The sequence below is a fragment of the Pavona decussata genome, unplaced genomic scaffold (genome assembly GCF_977016875.1).
Source record: "Pavona decussata unplaced genomic scaffold, jaPavDecu1.1 SCAFFOLD_286, whole genome shotgun sequence".
Taxonomy (NCBI): Eukaryota; Metazoa; Cnidaria; class Anthozoa; order Scleractinia; family Agariciidae; genus Pavona; species Pavona decussata.
This window is the reverse complement of record NW_028145687.1, coordinates 1,694,934-1,716,941: the sequence shown is the minus strand read 5'-3', so window position 1 is coordinate 1,716,941 and position 22,008 is coordinate 1,694,934. Positions and strand designations below refer to the sequence as shown.

The window sequence follows — 22,008 nt, the reverse complement described above, 5'->3', positions numbered from 1 at the left end:
TTGTGTGAAAAACTTGCCAAAAGCGTTGGTTGGAATACATTTGTACCGCTGGATTGTGATTTATCCAGCCTGAGTGGATAAAGTTATCCGCTCTTTGAACAACAGGGCCCAGTTGTTCAAAGCCCGATTAAGTTAATCCTGGGTTAACATGAACTTTGATTCGAGCATATTTACTAATCCGTAAGGATTCGTCCAAAAGATTTTGTCCCTTAGTTTTGCCTAGGACTTTTCTTTCCCATTAGCTTAAAATGAGCCTTTAAAATCATTTTTAATGAGCGTGATGAAAACCTCGATTAACGTTTACTCGTGGATTAGCGTTAATCGGCTTTCGAACAACCCGTCCCTGGGGCCTGGTTTATATATTTCCTTGTTTCAATTTGGCATTAAAACAGCTTAACGTTAAAGTTTGTATTACAATGAAGGCAACAAGTTTGTTAATACTGTGTACTAATTAGTGTGACCCTTCTTAATTAAAGTTTGTTTAATTGATTGATTGATTGATTGATTGATAGATTGGTTGAATCTATGAATAGAACTCCTCTTAAATGTGCAAAGGAAGCCACTTGAATCATTATGAACCAATTTCTAAAATAAACCCTGTTTTTTAACTTCGTTATGAATAGGAATCATCAAAACCTGCTTTCAATTAATAATTAAGCTAAGAGGCACAGTCTTAAAATTACTCCCACACCAGATGTGCCCCTCTCCTTTCAATAGACCTGATATTTTAAATCTCTGACGTATATTTATGTAAAGTCATCAAGAATTGTGAAAGAATCCAATCGACTTCTATCTGAAACAAAAAAAGGATTATACGAAATTTTGCGGCGAAATTTGCTAATTTTCGCCAGTTACAGCAGAGTTGGACCAACCAGTGTATCATCGCCGAAAATTGCTTTGCCCTTATGAGCATAAGTCATCAATAAATGTTAACGAGTGTACTCAACGTCTATAAAAATCAGGGCGGATTAGACGAAATTTGCTCCTTGTATGTGCCGAGTTTCGCCAGTTACGCTTGTGTTGCACCTAACCAGTGTATTGTCAAAGGAAGTTATTCTGCTTTACTGAAAAATAAGTCATCAATAAATATAAACGTGGGCAGTCAACGTCTATAAAAATAGCCAATTATGCAAAATTTGCTCCTTGTTTCGGTGATTTTCGCTAGTAACGCTCGAGTTGCATAGATCAGTGTATGATATGATCACAGATTATTGTTCTGCTTTAGTGTAAAAGGCGATTGTAAGTTTCTTTCTGTCACGCCGATGTCTCCTGTTATAGGATGTAGGATAAGGATGTTGTCTGACGTGTGAGAGCTGTCAACTTCCATATAACATGTTTTATAAAATGGAGAGCATAAATGCTCAATGGTTTTCCGTTCCATCTAGTGGTTTGAAACAATAGGTTTTCAATGAATATGAAGGGAAGACTGCGCCGAAGATGAAGATGATGAAGAAACTAAATCAGGACAAATGTGAACATCGGTGAGTTAAATTAACAATAACCCTTACTGTATTGACAAAAAAAGATGATGAAATTTATGCAAATGGGGAGAAGGCGGTGATAATAAAGTTCAATCTGTTGTTTTTCAGACTACGTTGTTTAAGAAGAACAAACAGCAGAAGAGCACTTGATACACATCATTGAAATAAACATCTGCGATCGTTGGAAAGTGCTAAATGGATACATTAGTGAAATTTTGACAGTTTTCCGGTGAGTAAAAATCAAAATCGTGAGTGTTACGTTTTCTTTTTTTTTTTTTTTTTTTACATCGTTCTTGCTATGTTACTTGTTAACGTTGATTTTATGCATCTCTCGCTTTAATCACTTAAAATAATAAGTTTCTATAGTATCGATGAACTAGGGGTATTTCTACTCCCCCTGGATTAGTTGCCAGTCCATAGCAAGATAACAAGGTTACCCTCAGCAGTAAGGCTCCCAATCATACACCTCAGTGAGTGAAAAGAAGCAATGGGGAATAAAGTTCTTCAAGGGGAACACTGACACAAAATATAGACGGCAGGATGATCCTAACGGTGAAGGTGGCGAAATTAACAAAATGGCTAGAATAACTGAAATATATTAATAACAAATTTGCCGATATTTCGGTTTGCAATACAAACCTTCCCCGGGAAGTGACACTGACACGACAGCAGAAGCTAGGCCCTGAACTACCGAACTTCAGATCGTCCAACGCGCTGATCATTACCTCCCCTACACAAGGGGGTGGGGAAGGGAAGGGATTGAAATGATGGAGGTAGTGGTGTGGGAGGATGGTGTGCAAGCTGAGGGGATTGAGTGTATTCATGTGATATCGGAAAAACAGTAGTCAACGCGGTAATCGAAATTTATTTACAGTTTGTCTACTTTTATTCCCCAAGTCTGATTTTGGCGCATCAAAGGTACTTCTTGCTAAGGTCAGTGGGAATCTTTTCGTGATTGTGTGGAAATCTTCCTCTTGTGAACTGATGTAAAGATAAAGTAAGTCTGTCGGTTATTCCCGGTTTAGCTTCCTTAGTTGGTCTTGACGGGGATCGGAGATGAGGCACAATAAGATAGGATTACAGAGTTATATTGTTGCTTTCTGTCTTCAACGGGGTGTCTTTAATTGTTGGAATTAGTTTGGGATTACTTTAGCAGAAAATATTCTAGAGTTTAGCCACAAGTTGCGCTAAGGGATTTTTTTCCACGGGAAGCGCGAACCTCTTGGTAAGTGCAAAGAAAGGTGAAGAAGAAGTCTTATGCTCTCCAGACCGGTGTGTGAACATCTGCTCTAGCCTTGGCGGAAGGGTAAATCACATACAGATGTCGCCGAGGCAATGACTTGACAAACGTCCCTTGACTCTCTTGAAAAGGGTCAAATAATGAGTCCTTTTGTCTTAAATATGTTACGCAAATATTATGAAAGCGTTCAAATGAAAGCTACTGAACAGAACTTTCCTGTGGTGATTTTTAAGGCCGTTCTACCTTTTGAGTCTGTGGATGAAATCCTAAGGTGGAAACTTTCAAATGAAAGCCATCGAGCAGTACTTTCCTGTTGTACTTTTAAGTTGTTTTTGGTGGCTCTAACTTTTGACCTTGTCGGTGAAATCCTAGAAATGGTGTGACATTCAGATTAACTTAGCTACTGAGCCAAGTCCGCATTACTTTGCTGCGGTACTTTTTGACGCAGTGCTCTGCAAAGTGGCTCTAACTAAGTCGGCGGATGAAATCCCGAATTGTAGTCATTCAGATGAAATCTACGGGGAAATCTACTGAACATAACTTTCCTGTGGTGTCGTTCATTATGCTGTACAAGGTGGCTCTTCCTTTTGAGTTTGTGGATAAAATCCTAAAGTGTGACCATTCAAATGAAAGCTACTGAGCAGTACTTTCCTGTGGTGCTGTTCATTATGCCGTACGAGGTGGTTCTATCTTTTGAGTCTATGGATGAAATCCTTAAGAGTGACCATTCAAATGAAAGCTACTACTGAGCAGTGCTTTCCTGTGGTGCTGTTCATTATGCTGTACGAGGTGGTTCTATCTTTTGAGTCTGGTTGAAATCCTAAAGTGTGACCATTCAAATGAAAGCTACTGAGCGGTACTTTCCTGTGGTGCTGTTCATTATGCTGTACGAGGTGGTTCTATCTTTTGAGTCTGTGGTTGAAATCTAAAGTGTGACCATTCAAATGAAAGCCACTGAGCAGTACTTTCCTGCTGTTTATTGTGCTCTACCAGGTGGTTGTACTGTAGTGCGGTTGTTTCCTCTTTTTTTTATTTCACACAGTGAACGAAAGTATCTTTCGTCTTGTAATTCAGTCGACCTCGTTTTCCTCACGCGGTTGAATGACGTGAAACTACCACCTGGTTTCATTCCACGACGCTGCTCTTTTGTCTGAATAAGAAAATAATGTTACAAGACAAATTGAAACAAAATGAATGAATTAGTAAGTGAAGTACTATTCACACGTGAGGCGGGGGGGGGGGGGGGGGGGCGGTACTCTCCTAAATCAGCTATGTGGATGTATGGTTTTTGAGCCAGTTTGGTCTGAAATAGGGTATAAGTTTTATCCATTTTGTTCTGAAAGTCTGAAAACAATTCAATTCAATTTTTATTTTTCACACATACAACGAGATTCAGTACAATACATAAAAAACAATAAACATTTATATTACAAAGGAGGATTAAAAGGAATTAGGATAAATTTGTTTGGTTTAGTGTGAGCAGTGCCCAAAGGGGCATGCTGCTTTCGAGTTGGGCACTGCTTACGATGGAAGAGAAAATTATTTCGGGGGAAGAGAAAACGGGTTTGTATTTTACAGAAATGGGTATGGATTCTGGGAAAATGAAAATGAAATATTATGGTCTGAAATTGGGCCGGGGTTTGGAAAACCAAGCCTCACGCCCCCACAAAAAAATTCGAGGAGCATCCCCCCGGTGCTATTTAAGACTGGGATGTGTGTGATGAGTGGAGTACAAAGGTCTGGTGAAGTCTCTTAGTACGTGCAAGTCAGTATTGACACCAAGTAAACTTAGATAACTTTTAATTTGGACAGCAAAGTTGACAAGGAGATATGATTTGACTCTAGGGTAACGTGCATTATTTGACCTGCTGTCGGACATTAGACTTGTTGTGGGAGACACAGTATGTGTCATTCAACCCGGGGGGGGGGGGGGGGTACTTGTCGGAAGCCTGTGTGGGGAGGTCTCAGGTGGCCAACTCTGACCCTGTGCGAGACAGAAATCTTTAATTTTCTTCGCTATTCACGACAGAATGCCACGTCTTGTAACTCTAAATTAATGGAAAGATGTTGCAGTTGCAATTAATTTTTTACGTTACGATATTAGGAGATTTTGCTTCGCCCCAACACCAGAGAAAATTCTGAAAAATTGTGTTGTGAGGTATAGTTCTGACCTTTAAGACATTCACTAATGTTGTAGAGTTCGAGCCAATAAGTCAGCGATACCACTTGTTAGCTTGGAAAAAAGTTCAGTTGTACATCCGTACGGGACAGAATACATTGAAAATCATAGCCCTATCAGTTGTTCAAGCCACACTCCCCCGTTAAAAGAGTTATTTATCCCCCGGGCACTGAGCAAGCATATGGTGGTTAACACAATGCCCACCGCAAATAGGTTGGTTAAACGCTCAATAATGTGTCAAGCGGTCTGTGTATTAAGGTGCCAAATAGTTGTCACGTTTTCGAAAAACCGGATTCAGAAACTCCCGATTCGGCACAATGCTTTGTAAAAAGGAATAGATTAATTGTTTGCTCTCAGAACAACTCAACATCTGTTCTGCTTGGAGTTGGTTCGTGATCGACGACTGAGTGTACACAACACCACCCAAATCTCCATAATGCTTTGTTCTTTGGAGATTCCATGGAACAAACATTGAGAAATGCAAACGAAAGAAAATGCCATTGATGTTACCTTAGTTTCCGCTGTTATAGTAGTTTGTACAAGGTTCAGAACAGTCCTTACAAAAGACTTGCCAACACTTCTGTGTGTCTTAAGACTCCATTGAACAATCACCTTGAACGCTCAGTTTTTTCGACTGAACCAAACTAACCTTTCCGTGATAGTTGTCTCATCGACAGCGTGGTCTTGGTGTTGACACATGTTGTACTAAAAGGTTTTACATGAAAGTTCGCATGAGAATACATAGGCACCGGTGAAAAATGTAAAGGTTACGCTTAGTCTGAATGAAAGGTCAAACGAAAAATTTAAAAAATTTTTGCAAAAAAGAAAAGTTTAAGTAACAACTTTAAAAAAGCAGCTCATTGAAAGATAAATATTTTCTATCGCTGTCGTTGATAAAACAGTTCATAAGATTGTCGTGGTTGCACAGCGTTCAGTTTTGTACACCATTTTGCAGTGATTTAGTTTCCAGAGATTTTGTCAGGCAAAAATGTGTTCGTTGTCATGGATCGAGAACTGCAAAATATCTGACAGACGACTGTTTATAAAGTAAACCAAAAATGTCTGTTGTACGCAAGAAACGTTAGTGACTTTGATTGCGATAATTAAAGTGATAACCAATCTTGCCGGTGAATCGACAAGGAAGACAAACATGCGAAAAAAACCGATAAAACAGGTTAATGGAACAATAACTTTGCGCGGGATTGATGGCTATTTAATAACTGCTCTGCGCACCTCACAGGAGCCCACTTCTACCGGTTTATTATCACGTCTAAAACGATAGAATGAACGTCTGGGCGACGTTGTTATAGAGTGATGAGACGGCGCTCGATGTAGCATTTGGCTTCAGCGAGCAGAATTTTCGCCAAGAAAACCACAGACAACTTCAACTTGAACAAGAACATATCCAATTCCAAATCTGTCTCTGATCGAGTAAGATAAGTTAGTGTCGCCTGCCCACCATCATAGGCGTTCATGCTAAAAGTTGATAAGTCAGTCTGTACGAGGTGATATTGACCAATATACTCCAAATGCCACAAATATACCTGAGGTATCATGGTTTGGAGAATTCACGCTCAGATCACGGTCACATCACCAATATTTTTGTTATTTTGAAAAAACCTGGGGTGCCATGCCAGAGCTTGTACATTGAGATCGTGAGCGTGATGAAAGTCTCCTCCGAAAAGCCAAAGACGCTAAAACGGCTACCGTTGTTCAACATGTTTGAGGAAAATTTCCATAATGCGATAACACAAATAACCGTTTGTGGGATTAAAATAATTTCCATGGTTATTAGTTGGAGCCCTTCTTTGAAGACCGTGATGTTAATCAATATAGATATATGTGTGAGGTTCACAAAAAATAACATTTACTGTTAGTATCTGCGAAAAGTTTTTGTTGATTCAGGCAACCCGCCCGTTGGCAACATTGACAACCTAAAACGAATGCGTTTGATGTCGGGCAAGACGATTGAAGACTTGGTTTTGACAGCTTTTATTCAATGTAGCCAAAACTAGCTACTTACATTCTATATAGCGATATGAGCACGATATATTAAAATAGTATTGTTATATACACGGTGTGGTTAGTTGCCCTTTTAATAGTCTTTAAAGCTCTGGGATCGAATTCCATCTTAATCGAGCGATAATTGAATTATCGCCTTAGAAGAAACCGCAGAAACGGCAACCGCTAGAAAGAATTGGATCATGTCGCGGAAAAAAGATATTTGATTCTGTTGATCTTGCCAATATTGTTTGAAAAGAAAATACGCTTAAGACAACACAGATACACTATGGGGGTTTGCCTTTCTTTCTGCATAATGCGAAGTTAAACACCTTTATCTATTTCATCTACATGGAAAACACACATGTAGTGATAGAGTGACGAATTAATTAAACCAGAGGATATAATTAATACACGTGTGAGGCTGGGTAAATGTGGAGACGTAAATCTCATACCCTAAATGGGTGCTAATTGACTCCCAATGGTCGCCCATGTAAACTCTAAACCATTAGATCCAAGATAAGCGAGCTGAACAGGACAGGTTCTCTTTTGATTACTCTCGTCATGGAGTGCAAAGAGTTACCTTTTATGAAACCCTATCACGGTTACAATTACTCAACGCCCAGAGTGAGCGCACGTCTTTTGGCATTGTGCATTCGCTACTTCCAGTGTCAAACAATGGCTGAATTAAAAGAACTAGATTATTGCCAGACGTATCTATTACTAATCTGTAAGAATTACGGCCGTGAGACATTGGAAACTCGTCCCTCGTGAAAACTTCTTGCGTGCCCTCTAGTCTTTCCTGCCCCATCTGTGCATTTGAGTACAGATATCAATCGAGACCTTTGCTCAAAAGCATTATTCAGGAAACACATTACGTCTATATGTATATGTCTCCCATTGACAAAAAAAAGTTAAGATGATAAAAATCAACAAATCAGCGTTAATGGAACTAAAAGTGACAATCAACAACGCAATGTCATTTGTAGCTCCCTGTGGGACATTGACGATCGACATCTGATGGGACCCCTTTGTCTCAATCTTGTTCTCGAGCTCATAGCTTGCTAGCCCTCTCGTTGGCTAGCTAACAACGATTTTTTCGTCGAAACACAAGTTTGATTTGAATTTCTTTGCAAATCACAGCATGGCTTCCTTCCGTATCGATGACATCTTAGCAAGACCACACGGCTCTCGGTCCGAAACTGGTAGTGGACTTGGCGTGCCGACCCATGTGCCGAGTTATCAACAGTTAAGCTTTGGCGTGGACCAAATACTCGGAAGACACGAAACGGAGCAAAGGGAACGACTCCCATTGCTAGGTAAGAAACACAAAGAAGTTACGCCAAACTCTGTTCAACAGGCAAATGGCACGAAATCTCCTGTACACAACTCCGTTCTTGTCGTGTCTATCTCTCTGATGTTATTAGCGATGGCGATTACTTATTTTTAAAAGCCTTAGGTGGCAAATATTAAGTGTATTTCACACGCAGATGCCTCATAAATGTTTCAATGGATTTCAATAAAGCACGAGCAAATTTTTCGCAACTTGGCATAACGTCAAATGATACAGCAGACAGACAGTAAGCGATGAACCCTTCCGACCGATATTATCTCGCTGTATATTAACAAAAGAGCAAATTATAGATTGTTTATGATCGGGGGTCTCAGCCACGGTGGGATAGTGTGTGTTGCTTGCTATTAATAGGAGCTTGTGTGTCACGAAGATGTGCAAAACCTGTACAGCTAAACTTTAACTGGCAAGAAACTTCAGATCGTAAGCGCAATAAACCGAGTATAGGAACATAAGCTGCTAAGTGATGGCGGACTGTTACACTCCGATTTCTTCGAGAGTAGTTTCTTTGTACGGCAACACCACAATGCGCCACGCAATTAAAGAAATACCACAGCACCGCTATCGTTTTCAAGAAACAAAACCATTTATTTTTTTTGTAGCCTTATCTCTCCCTCAATATAGTGAACGAGTCATAGTCAATGTATTCAATGTACGTGCCGTGTATTCGATTCATTGCCTTGTCTTTCATGCGATTTCCTTCGTTATATTCAGTAGAAAATAGCGGCCTTTCACAAATATAATACCCTTGAATGCTTACTTTCAATGGCTGAAACCTTTAACGTTCTCTGCCCGGTTAAGGCTTGCGGACCGATCAAACAACGGAAATACTAATGTCTCCATTGTATCAAAGAGATATTTACGGAAGTTGCACTCTTGTTCGAATAAAACTATTGAAGTGGATACCGCTCAGAAAGAAGGGTGAAAATTTGTTTTCGTCTTTCATCGGTAAATAGGTATCCCAGTTGTGGCGAATTCTGAGCCTTTTTAGCTTTAACACAGATCCGTTATCTTTATTAAACGGACTGTGTATTTTAGGAGATTTGTAGCCCGTTGGTAATTTCATAAAGAAATGGCTATTTTTTTTTTTTCAGCAATCTGCATTTGTGTACTCAGTTTGTGAAGACTACTGAGATGCGAAATCAAATAGTAACGAGGATGATTGAATAACAATTCGTCTCAAATAATTCAATGCTGTAAATCTGTTTTGGTGGCTATTCAGTGTTTAAGGAGTTTTAGTCGCAGAATAGAGAGATGCTAACAGTGTGGTGAATGGGGATTTTAGGTGACCGCATCCTATGTTGTTTCTCACGGCGTTGGACATTTATGTGTACAATTCGTGAACTAATCTGACATTCTAACAGAGCTATACACAAAGCAAATGTAATAAGGTAAATCTAGTGTCACTGAGATATTTTATTACACAGAATGATGGCAAGAACTACTTGTATTATAAGATTCAAAATTTATGAACTTAATTTGTGATAAACCTTATAAATCCTCATAGATGTTCACGAAACACAGCTCAAGGCATGAGAGGAATTGAAGGAACAAACTCACTCGGAAAAATCGCCAGCTATATTCGTTTAAAGGTCTTTTATTACATAGCTTTTACACAAACGAAGTAAGAGATATTCCTTGGATAAATTTAAACAATTCATTATGCTCATTAACTGACCTCCAACACATCTTTTAATGCCTGAATGCTTGCGTTGTTTCTTTTTTCATCCATGTTTTGATCACATATGGATAAACCTCCGACTTTATCAGTCGTGTTTTTGAAACAAACTTCCGATGTTAAATTGGCAAGGCGTTCACACCATTAACATCATCAAAAAGATCACAGAATCAAATTGATAAACTGATCCGGGGTGTAATTACAAAGAGTCCTTTCTTCGGCTGTGGTTCTTTCCTCTTCAGTTTCACACCCTTTGAAATAGCACATGCTTTAAACATAGAAAACAAGCTCTTTCCGGGGGTTTTCAGTTCTTTAGTGTTGAAAGGAAATGCTCCTTATCTATAACGAGAAGAAAAGCGACAACTTTTTGGTAAGACTTTCTACAAAATGTCGCATTTGTATTTGGGACAGGATACGAATACGCCCAAAACAAAACGCGGGCCGAGCATACATTCAATGAGTCACTATTTTATTTTCGTACCTTTCGGTAAAGAGGGACTGATAATTTTATCAATTCCTTGATAAACGTTTTCCAAATAAACTTATATCATCTGCAAATTTGCTCCTGATAAAATTGACGGAATTATCCAGTCGGTGAAGGCAGTTTGATTTCTTTATGCGTTGAAAGCTTGTTGAAACAACTGCGATTTTTATAACATCTGATAAATGTTTTAAAAGAGCGAATTAACTGTATCAGAAAGGGTCCCGATTTAGATAACTCACTTTTCAGAAGGAATCTTGCCTGATGATAGTTTTCTGTTTTCTGTGATAGGCTTGAAAACTCCTCGCTCTTTTTAATTGATCTGAATTGAACAGAAGAGAAAAGCACGATGTCTTCCATTGCCGGATAAATAGATAGTCAGCAAAGTGTGCTGGCGAAAATACTTAAGACTTTCTCTAGTATAATACGTTTTTACGAACGAAGCTTTCGATTCGGAATAATCGCCCGATTCTTTGACGGGTAAAATTGAGGTCCATTATTATGACTCATCCTGGCTGTTGCCCTTTCTTATTTTGACCGAAAATTCTACTGTTTTGCGAAAAAGCAGGTCTGGCGAAACAAAATAATTATATAGACCTATTTATACATGGAAGTCACCCTCCTTGCACAGCTCGCTTTGGAAGTTCATTCAGAAAAAAGGAATAAGTTCAGGTAATTCAGTCACTCACGAGAGAAGCACGTTTTAGAATGAACATTGTTGTACTTTATCATGACAAAGATATAACCATCATTTTTTCGTTTCACTTCCCCAGAAAGTAGCTAAAACAATCCGTTGTATTTCACTACTTTCTATACTACCACCCAAACTTCGCTTTGTTCGCGAAATTGGTGATTTTCCAATGTCGCAGGTATAGTAACTTCAAACGGAATTCGGTTGATTTCGATGAAGCTGGAAAGTTCAAAACAAATTTGATCTCGCATCATTTTTTTTTATTTTTTGATATTTCAGTCAAAACATCTTTAAGTTAAGGTGTTATCATAACTTCTTAAGAATCAAAGATCTGTTTTATCATTCATGGGTGACAGGGCATGTGCTGGCTAGAACACCTTACAAAGAACAACAATCTTTGTACTCTTATTTCAATAGGTGATTACGAGACCATTGAAGTTCTTTACTAATCCGTTAAATTTTGAAAATTACTTAATCTGTACTTTGCTTGAAAAGGACTAATTCGAGGTGAATTGGGTATCTGAACTTGAGAACACTGCTTTTAATCCGCGCAGACAAAAGCTTTGAAAACACAAGATTATCTCCTTTCATTTCCTTTCTGACTCAAGACAAGCAGCTGGTCTTTTATGGCGTTCTATCTATCACTTTATCATAGCCACTAGCCACTGCGGCTGTGAAATCGAAGCTCTATAAGACCTGACGACAGCCGTGTGCTTGCAACGTGAGAGGCACACGAAGAGAAATATTTCGCGTCTCAAAAGTGGGTGTTTTTTGTGGTATAGGAAACGAAAAATGCTGCAGATTTTTTGGTTGACATGTTCAAGTGCCATCTACACGCAAGACATCTAAGTTAGCGGTGTATTGCATTTCTAACCAAACCCAAAAGCTTTATTTCTTGCAATAGCTGTCAGCTAGTGTCGAAGCGCCACGCCTTGCAGCGACCTCAAACAAAACTTAGGTACACAAACCATCTAAAGCTACCTGCAAGAAATGGTTAAAACGCTAATTCCTTTGTAGTCGAGAGTTAACATCACCTTGCTCAACGAGACCATAGAATGGGGGTTCAAGATGAATGCGATTGGTGAGCGACAGCTAAACAATAGCCCAACAATGCAGTGGCGCTAATAGATTGAATCAGTTTTCTAAAATCCATTTGGTTGTTTGTCCTGCTTTGTTTTATGAATGCGATAAAAGCTGAAATGGACATCATTCGTCACCGTATCGGGAAGACAAATATTTTTACTGCATAACAAAAATATCCAGGCTTTCAGTTCTCACAAAGGACTATTAATAGCAGGGACCTTGCTCACGAGACCCATCGGACTAGCGTGAGAAAATTGGCGTGGTTTCCTCTGACGTTCATCTCCCATCAAATTCGCTTCATTTCTGTTACCCGTGATAGTCATACTAGCTCACATTAAAACATTTTTACTTTTGGAAGTTTGCTCAGGCTAGTTACTCAGCGTAGCAGAAAAGCTATCATTAAGTTCAAGAGAACAGCTTTTCAGGTGAATAGGATCCCACGTGTTTTAGAGATTGGAGGACACGTTTTTTTGAGGAGAGCATAGAAAGGATAATGGTCTTACTATGCGCTTACAATGTAATTTCTAGTACCTTAAAACTATCAAGAAACGATTAGATACGCATGTAGTTACACCTTGCTCGATTACTTTTTTATTTTCGTGCAATAAAAATAAGCCACCCGCAAGCTGATTTGTACAATTCAATAAGACAATAACGCCGTAATTAGAGGCCTTTCATATCTGGCACATCTTTCACCTAGGCATGTTTATTTTGATTACATCAGATGAAGGTTGCAAATGTAAGGAACCCGAAAACCAATATATCATCAACAAGCTACGTTTATAGCGCTTATTGACCACTGAAACACTCTTAATAAAGATTATTTGACTCACAAGGCTAATAACAAGAGCAACCATGTAATAAAATTCCATATTTACCTCCAGGCATGTCAAATTTTTCTTTTACATCTACAGCTGAATGGGTTCGTGATGTTATCGAGGGCAGAGTTATTTTTCCGATTTTTCCCACACACGAAGGGTAAAATAACATTTCGGTGATGCATCAAAGAATTGTTTTATGAGGAGATAAGCACGTTACCGCCTATAGATGCGGTTGATATCACGATATTGCGAAATCAACAAGGTGATAGTGTCAGCTTCTTCTAAGGAAATAAAAGGAAGGCCTGTGTTAGACTGTGTTACATATTGCGACAAAAACAGTTATGATAATGATATAATTAAATGACCAATAAAAGTTTCTCAAACAACAAATTTAAGATTAGAAGTATGCTTTCTTCATTGAAGATAAAGAAGCTCCTTGAAGAAAAACAACACGTTCTTTCAACCCCTGGATCAAACTTGAGGTCACCTAGTGTGTTTAAGACGTTTGTGTTTGTGGATGACACAGTGACCAATCAGCAGCACGCTACTGAGCTGTATTTTCTGTTGAACAGTTCACTTTACTGCACAAGATGGCTCTCACTCTTAATCTTTGGTCGAGATCCTAAAGTGTGACCATTCAAATGAAAGCTACTCAGCTGTATATTCCTGTGGTGTAGCTTGCTATACTGCACAAGGTGGTTCTCTCTTTTTATAAGTCTGTCGATGAAATCCTGAAGTGTAACAATTCAAATGAAAGCTAATGAACAACACTTTCCTGTGGTGTCGTTTATTATGCTGTATGCTTTAAGTCTTTCGATAAAGGCCTTTCAAATGAAAGCTACTGAGCAGTACTTTCCTGTGCTGCTGTTTATTGTGCTGCACAATGTGGTTCTCTCTTTTGAGTCAGTCGATAAAATCCTCAAGTGTCGCCATTCAACTGAAAGCTACTGAACAACTCTTCCCTGTAGTGCTGTTTATTATGCTGCACAATGTGGTTCTCTCTTTTGAGTCTTTCGATAAAATCCTTAAGTGTGACCATTCAAATGAAAGCTACTGAGCATTACTTTCCTGTGGTGCTGTTTATTATGCTGCACAATGTGGTTCTCTCTTTTGAGTCTTTCGATAAAATCCTTAAGTGTGACCATTCAAATGAAAGCTACTGAACAACTCTTCCCTGTAGTGCTGTTTATTATGCTGCACAATGTGGTTCTCTCTTTTGAGTCTTTCGATAAAATCCTTAAGTGTGACCATTCAAATGAAAGCTACTGAGCAGTACTTTCCTGTGCTGCTGTTTATTATGCTGCACAATATGGTTCTCTCTTTTGAGTCTTTCGATAAAATCCTCAAGTGTGTCCATTCAACTGAAAGCTACTGAACCACACTTTCCTGTGGTGCTGTTTATTATGCTGCACAATGTGGTTCTCTCTTTTGAGTCTTTCGCAGTAAAATCCTGAAGTGTGACCATTCAACTGAAAGCTACTGAGCAGTACTTTCCTGTCTCTCTTTTATAAGTCTGTCAGTGATAAAATCCCAAAGTGTGGCCATTCAAATGAAAGCTACTGATCATTACTTTCCTGTGATACAGTTTACTTTACTGTACAAGGTGGTGCTCACTCTTATGTCTAGGATGAAATCCCAACGTGTAGCCATTCAGATGATCTGAGGCCACTGGTCTTTCCTGTTGTGCTGTTTATTATGCTATACAAGGCGCACCACTAACTTTTGTGTCTGTGGATAAAAGAAATCCTAATTCACTTCAAATGAAAGCTACTGAGCAGTACTTTCCTGTGGTGCTGTGCTGTTTTTATGTTGTACAAGGTGGTTCTAACTTTTGAGTCTGTTGGTAAAATCCTAAAGTGTGATCATTCAAATGGAAGCTACTGAGCAGTACGTTCCTGTAGTGCTGTTTATTATGCTGTCCAAGGTGGTTTTAACTTTTGTGTCTGTGGATAAATCCTGAAATGTAACCTTTCAAATAAAAGCTACTAAATGGTACTTTCATATCGTGCTGTATGTAAAACCCTAGATTGTGACCAAATAAAGCCATTGAGGAGTATTCAGTTCATGTGCTGTTGTTTTTGCTGTACACTTCGTTTCTAACTTTTGAGTCTGTGAATGAAGTCTGGCCATTCAAATGAAAGCTAGTGAGTAAACCTTTCCCCTGTTGCTGTTTATTATGCTGTACAAGGTAGCCGTAACTTTATTCAAATCTGTGGATGTCATCCTAGAGAACAGCCATCCAGATGAAAGCTATCGAGCATTACTTTCCTGCGCTGTTGTCTATCATGCTACACGCAAAAGTCAGTGGCTCTAACTTTCAAGTCTGTGGATTATGCGCTAAACTATGGCCATTCAGATGAAAGCTACTGCGCGGTGCTTTCCTGATGCAGCTGCTTGAGCAAGATTACTTTGAGTTTATGGGTTAGACGGATGAGACCCTGTAGTGACTTGTGAAGTGGGACTTTCCATCAGTGCCGTGTTTATGTATTATAGCCCCTTTGCTTTGGTTTTGCTTTACTGCTCTCTATGATTGTTGGCAAAGTTTGCGCCATTTTCTCAACCAGTTGGAAGCTAAACCAAAACCATTCTGCTCTTAATGGCATGTATTTGCTTCGAATTCTGATTGGTTTATTCCGCTGTATACGTCTTCTGTGAATGGTCAGAGTAATTACTTTGCAATTTGGTTTTGGTTTTACGACACTCAATGGAAAACCGCTCTATCCAGATGGTTCTAGCTTGTGAATCTCAGTATCTCTTCTGGTGACTTTTCAAGCTAGTGGAGTTAAAGCGCGTTTAAAAGGACAGTATCACGCCATTTTAAGTAACACATTGACAATCGGAAAAACGCTATTCGGTTGATAGCAGCCAAGATATAATGCCAAAATTCCATTAAAAGACTATCAGAATGCAAAGACTCCATCCACGGATTTTTTCGCCGGCAGATGACCAAGGTAGAGACGGGTTCAAATTTGAAAACGTCTGGCGGACGTTTTCAAATTTCGTTGTTGTAACGCACTAACAATCGCCGGTTGTACTATATTTTGGTTCAACCTTTCGTCTTAGAATCACTATTAATATTTCTTTAAATTAGCGATTGAGAAATTAATTAACACAGTGTTCAAAGTTTAAATTTAGTGAATTTTGGCCAAAAATCATGATATTTCCCATCGATCTCCCATGATACTGCCCCTTTAAACGTGTCAACATTTGACCAACGTTCGTTCAACAAAAGTTGAACGGATTTTTGGCAAAAGGTGAGCGGGGTGTTCAAACGGCTTCAACGCCATTTTAATAAGGGTATGTTGAATCGATGTTGAATGAAGTTTAAACCAATTTAAATTTGATTCAACACGCTTTCAGCAAGCTTTCAACATTTTTTACACTTTCAACAATGTTGAAGGACCTGTTCAAACGCCCCCGACATTTGGTTCAACAAAGTATTGGACGCATGTTGATGCAAATAATGAAGCCGTTTAAACGGGCCTTTAACAAGCCGGAGCACTTGCCATTTTCAAACGTTTGAACTCTCCGACTTTATTTTCCATTGGTGGGGTGTTTTTCCACTGTGTTTCAAGATTGGTGTTGTCTTGTTGTCTTAGTCTCACGCCTAATGATTGCAAACATCGATCAATGTTGCGCATACGTCCCATCTTCTCACGCCTGACGGACGCACCCGGCCCCACTAATTCAATTAAATTAAATAGTAACGGCGCCATTAGGGGGTTAGCGAGATACGACTATTTGAACAAAATACAGTCAGTATGTATACGAAAAACCGAGAATGGAGAATCCGTGATTATGAACATAAGATTTGGGATAAAATGATTTACAATCAAGATATATGGGACACTGGGGCAAACCCCGAAATGGGGTCTCTCTTTGACATCTTCATCTTATAATACCGTCAAAGCTCTTTGAAGCCCGGGGGAGGGGGGTAACAGTTATCTCTCTTCAGGCCTCAAGAAGAGTGATTATTAGACAGTGAGCTAATTAGAGAGGTGGCCTTATTTCGAATCATGAGTATTGAACAACATTTTACCGAACAACTGAACTAAAACATAACACTATTTGTCATTTTCTCCTCAGCACAATAGTACTTCTACACACTGAAGACCTTGTACCTTTCTTTATAAATCAATTGGCTGACTTAATTACCATTGGCACGCCTGAGTTTTGAAATTCTTTCTTTCGTGTTTTCTAACACTGAAGGAGGGGTGGGGGGGGGGGAGTCTTACCCGGATATGGGGGTCTACCCCCAAACGGGGCGCTTATTAGAGAGGGGGAAGTTGGGTTAATAGAGCTTTAACGGTTAGTATCACTGAGCTCAAGACTTTATTCATTAATTTATTTACTTTGCAAATTAATTATTATTATTGTTTTTTTTTTTCAGGCGGTTATCCAGTCGTTCCAAACACATGCGATCATCTCCACGCGACCTACTACGCTTCACCTTATCTGACCGCGCATGCGCAACCATTCCTTTGTGGGTCTCTGCTTCATTCGAATTGTGACGCGTGTTACAGTCACAGTCCTTATTCATACGGTTCAATATCAGGTATGGTACGGTATTTATCAAGTCATACGGTAGATAGCTATCACAATCTATTTGGTAAGAGAAGCAGACACGCACAGACAAAGCAATGCTGATTGCCGCATATTTTGCAGGCTAAAAGCCTGTTTCTTGCAAGCCCAATAATTAAACGGGGCCAAAAATTATTTTACGTGAATTTTAAAATCCATATAATCTTAAGCAACAAACACGTTGACAAGTTTAAACAAATGTCTACAACCATTCGTTAAAAAAAACCCAGATTTTTTGTACTCCGGTTTTCCCCCCTCCTCAAAAACTAACATTTCCAAATTCCAATTCGATCTGGATTATTGTCAAGCACTTTATCATGAACCTCTTGCTCGGGAGATTGCGCAAAGCGCTCCCCGTGTTTTTGACATGAAATAAAATTAGTTTAATATATGACAGGATTCACTTTTAACTTCATAGGAATGTACGGAGACTACAGCGCCACAGTTCTAAATAAAACTATACCAGGACAAGTCTTACCCGGCCAACCAAAACCGAGAAAGCCCAGGAGACCCTGGACCCGAGCCGTGTTCTCGAATCTTCAGAGGAAAGGACTGGAAAAGCGATTCCAGCTTCAAAAATATTTAACAAAAGCCGATCGACATCAGCTTGCTTCTATGCTGGGTCTGTCCGATAACCAAGTAAAGGTCTGGTTTCAGAACAGACGGATGAAATGGAGACAAGATGCGAGAGAGACTATAGCTACAGGAAGCCCCGAGGAATCGAATGCAAATAAACAAGAGCAATAGTTTTTTTTCCTTGCATTTAAAAAATCGCCTATAAAGTATCTAACGTATTCAAGGGCACCTACGTTTTGATTGATTAAAGCATCCAGGCGTGAGTTTTTCAAAACTTCCGAAAATTGTCGGGCCACAAGAATAATGTGTTTCCATAGACAGTGCATGTTCATTGCTAGAAATTCGATTTTTAAAGGGGAACTATCATCTGGTTTTGGTATCTTTTGTTTAAAATGATGAAATAAGACCCTCAATCAGCTGCCAAATAATTCTAGAATGACGAGAGGAAAAAAATCAACTCAATTCTTGAAAGGAACAACTCGTGATCTGTTCTGGCACATTTTGGAAACAAAAATGCGAGAACTTGAAAAACATTAGCCTAACATTTTTCAAGTTTCAATCCATACCTACCTACTCTGTCTCTGGCCAGAGGCACTAATCGACAGTTTTATTGCACTAGGGTGATAATTTATAACAAATTTGACAATTGTTTCTCTGTTTCTGCTGACAGACAAACATTTTAAGGTTTTGAAATGACGGCAGATTTGCGTGATACTTCCCCTTTAAGGACGTGTAAAACTTTACAAGATTAAGAACAACGATGGGCTATGTGAAAGAAATGTGACGTTATGTTTTTAATAATCCTGGTGAATAAATGACAGACGTGTTTTCTTTTTCTGAATATGCCTGTGTCACTGAATGAAAAACACATCTACATTTATTCACCAGGCTTTAAAACATAACATATACCGCTCATCAACATTCAAATCCTAGCAGTATGCAGGATGTTTATCACACGAACCTAGTTTAATGGCCTTAGGTCCTACGAGTCTCCTGTAGCTCAATGGTAGAGCATCTGAACTAGTAATCGGAAGGTCATAGGTTCGACTCCTCTTACGAGAACTCGGATTTTCTTTTTCCGAGTATGCTACCGACAAATGATAGACAAGGATGTGAATATACTTCTCGGGCCCGAGGAGTTTTGAATTAAGGAACCCTGGTGCTAATAATCCAAGCAAAACTTGTACATAAATTTCCGTTGGTTTTAAATCGTTTATGGTCTTAACGCCTTATAATGTAGTCTAAAACTAGTCACAACAGGCGCATATCAGTGGTCAAGGCAGAATAACCAAACAAAAATGTACGTTCATCGTTTGCTGTTATTACTAGTTTCGTTGCTTCACTTTTGATCTGTTTGCGTTAGAGTACCCAGTTGAATTGAATTTCAGGTTCTCTTCCGCAATTAAAATGTTGTAAAAAGGAAATTAGGCAAATGTTGTCTGGAACTCCATAAAGTTGATGGTAAATCGTCACTACGGCCTTTTTCAGCAAGTGTTATAGTAAAAACCTGTCCTCCCCCTCCCCACCCTTACTTCCCTGAAATTGTCAGGTGGAAAGAGCCGTTCCTTAATCACTTTTCCACATCAAGAAATGGTTACCACCCTACTAATTCATTTCCTGGGGACAAAAGATGAAATAAGTTAATTCTCAAATGTATGTGTTATTCGTACAGTTAAATTATTGGGCGACACAAAGGCCTCCTTTACGTACCATAAAAGTAAATAAAATCAACCTTTTAAGGAAAATTTACTCTAAAAAAAAATATTACTCTTTATTAATTGAGTGCCGTGGGAAGAACATGCAGAAATGAGGGTCTGCCTGATGGTGATATATTCTCACCGGTTAGCTAAAATTTCAGCCATTTCTCAGCTATCAGTTAATTATGATGGATCTTAGTTAACTTTAACTTCTCATATGCTTTTTTTTTGCGGTTTTGTATCGTATCAACGGTGTCCCACTCATTAGCTGAACAGTTTCGAGTATTATCCGAAGATTTCCGAAGAACTGTCGTGTGATTCGAATCTCTTTTGAGACTTATCACCTTCTGACGACCTCACGACTTCTAGAGACAACTGTAAGGAGCTCAAAGCCATCTTCTTTAGCAGCTTATTCTCTGGACAGTTAAATTATTGGTAAATTACTGATTTGCAAGTAAAATTCACACTATCCATGCTTTGTAAACACTGATAGATTAACGACACCTTCAAAACCTATTTTGAAGCCGTTTTGAATGAGCCATTCGCTCGCAAAGGTGAAATTATGTCCTTGACAGACTGTTAACTCCTAAAAACCACAACCACCATAACCGATCGCAAAGTAAGATTACATTTAGAATCAGAGATTATAATTATAAACGATAGCTCGTCATTTACAACTTTGGGGAGGAAAAACAAGGGCTCTTGAGCCTGTTGTCACTTCTTGGTTGTAATTAAAACTTACGAATGTCGGTTATCTGAAAATTTTAGGCTATGTATCTATTAATACTTAAACCATTTGTTTCAATTGCCGTCTGACTCCTTACAGACTTCCCATTAAAGGGACTTAACTTAACTTCTTTGCCACAAATACCATTTGACTCGTGTTAATTCGTCTTAACTATGAATTTTAGCTCAAGGCCTACAAAACGTCTACAAGCGAAGAGAATGTATTTCAAGATCGTGTTGTTGTTGTTGTTGTTGTTGTTGTTAACGTTCGGTGAAACTTTACTGCGCTGAAAGTTTGAGTTACATATAGTTAACATATCAAACGTTACTCGTTGAATTACTGGCAATCTATATCGAACAAGAGAGTTAAAATAGAATTTTCTCCGCTTCGTGAGTTTTACTTTCCGCTTAAGCGAGAAGCATCGAGCACCTCTGAATAGCAATTTTATGACAAACATAAAAATTTTTATGCCCCGAACGCCAAACTTAAATAACATCAAATCTAAACCGATCTACTCTTGACTTATTCTGCAAAGCAAGCGCTAAGCGCAGTCAGCCATTAACCTCTGGAATCCTTTTATTTTCAATGTTATTTATTATTCATTTTCAAAATTTTGTCAAGTTTTGTACATTAATTTCAGTCTAACGTCCTTTGTTTTGATTAATCCTCGGGTAATTACGCTGTCAGCTTTTGTTACTGTCAATCTTTTGTTACTGTCCTATGTTTTGATTGGTCCCCGGGTAATTACTTTGCCGCCTTTTGATTGGCTCTCTGTCAATCTTTTGTTATTTGCCTATATAAGTCCGATACCACCCGGATGGTTTGGGCGGATTCCATAAACTGAATGCACAGTATGTTGTGTCTTTACGAAGTTTCATTTCATTCACACCATGATCCTACCCCATGAATTTACCCCACCCAAGACCCCACTCACACCAATAAATTTACCCCACCAAACATTGCTTCCGTCTCATAAATTCACTCCATGATCCTACCCCATGAATCCACCCCACCCAATGCCCCACTCACACCCATAATATAACCCAATATTCAACCATGAAATCACTCATAAATTGAATTCACCCCACCCAAGACCCGTAAAAGAATATCGTATCGTATAATCTGTATTGATATATCATAAAAATTAATTCTCATAGCTTCTTCACAATATAATTAACTCTAGTTATTGCATGTTTTTCGTCAAACAAAATTTAAAATTTCATTTTCCTGCTTTTAAGTTTGTGTTTTTCTTTTTAATGTGAATTTGTGCCATCATGCCGCCCTTTAACTTATTACTTTAATACTAAAGCCGCCGTTACACGTTGAAACTTTTAGCTGAAACTTGTGTGCTGCGAAACAAGTTTCATGGTCGGTTTCATGAAACTTTTTCGAAGTTCGTTCCGAGACAAGAACCGCTTTCT

The 22,008-nt window shown here is 38.8% G+C and overlaps 1 protein-coding gene across 3 annotated transcripts; it reads left to right on the top strand.

Annotated features, from left to right (window-relative positions):
- Positions 1 to 19,588, top strand: LOC146455116 (H2.0-like homeobox protein). 3 transcript variants are annotated; one of them, XM_085094803.1, is made up of 5 exons: positions 1 to 1,481; positions 1,590 to 1,710; positions 8,045 to 8,220; positions 17,397 to 17,561; positions 18,006 to 19,588. In XM_085094803.1, the coding sequence occupies exons 3-5, from the start codon at positions 8,046 to 8,048 to the stop codon at positions 18,332 to 18,334; spliced, it is 669 nt and encodes a 222-aa protein (XP_084950929.1). In that variant the 5' UTR covers positions 1 to 1,481; positions 1,590 to 1,710; position 8,045; the 3' UTR covers positions 18,335 to 19,588. The 3 variants fall into 3 exon arrangements, with proteins under 3 accessions (XP_084950929.1, XP_084950928.1, XP_084950930.1); XM_085094802.1 differs by having other exon boundaries at positions 1 to 1,710; XM_085094804.1 differs by lacking the exons at positions 1 to 1,481; positions 1,590 to 1,710 and having other exon boundaries at positions 7,931 to 8,220.
- The last annotated feature ends 2,420 nt before the right edge of the window (positions 19,589 to 22,008 follow it).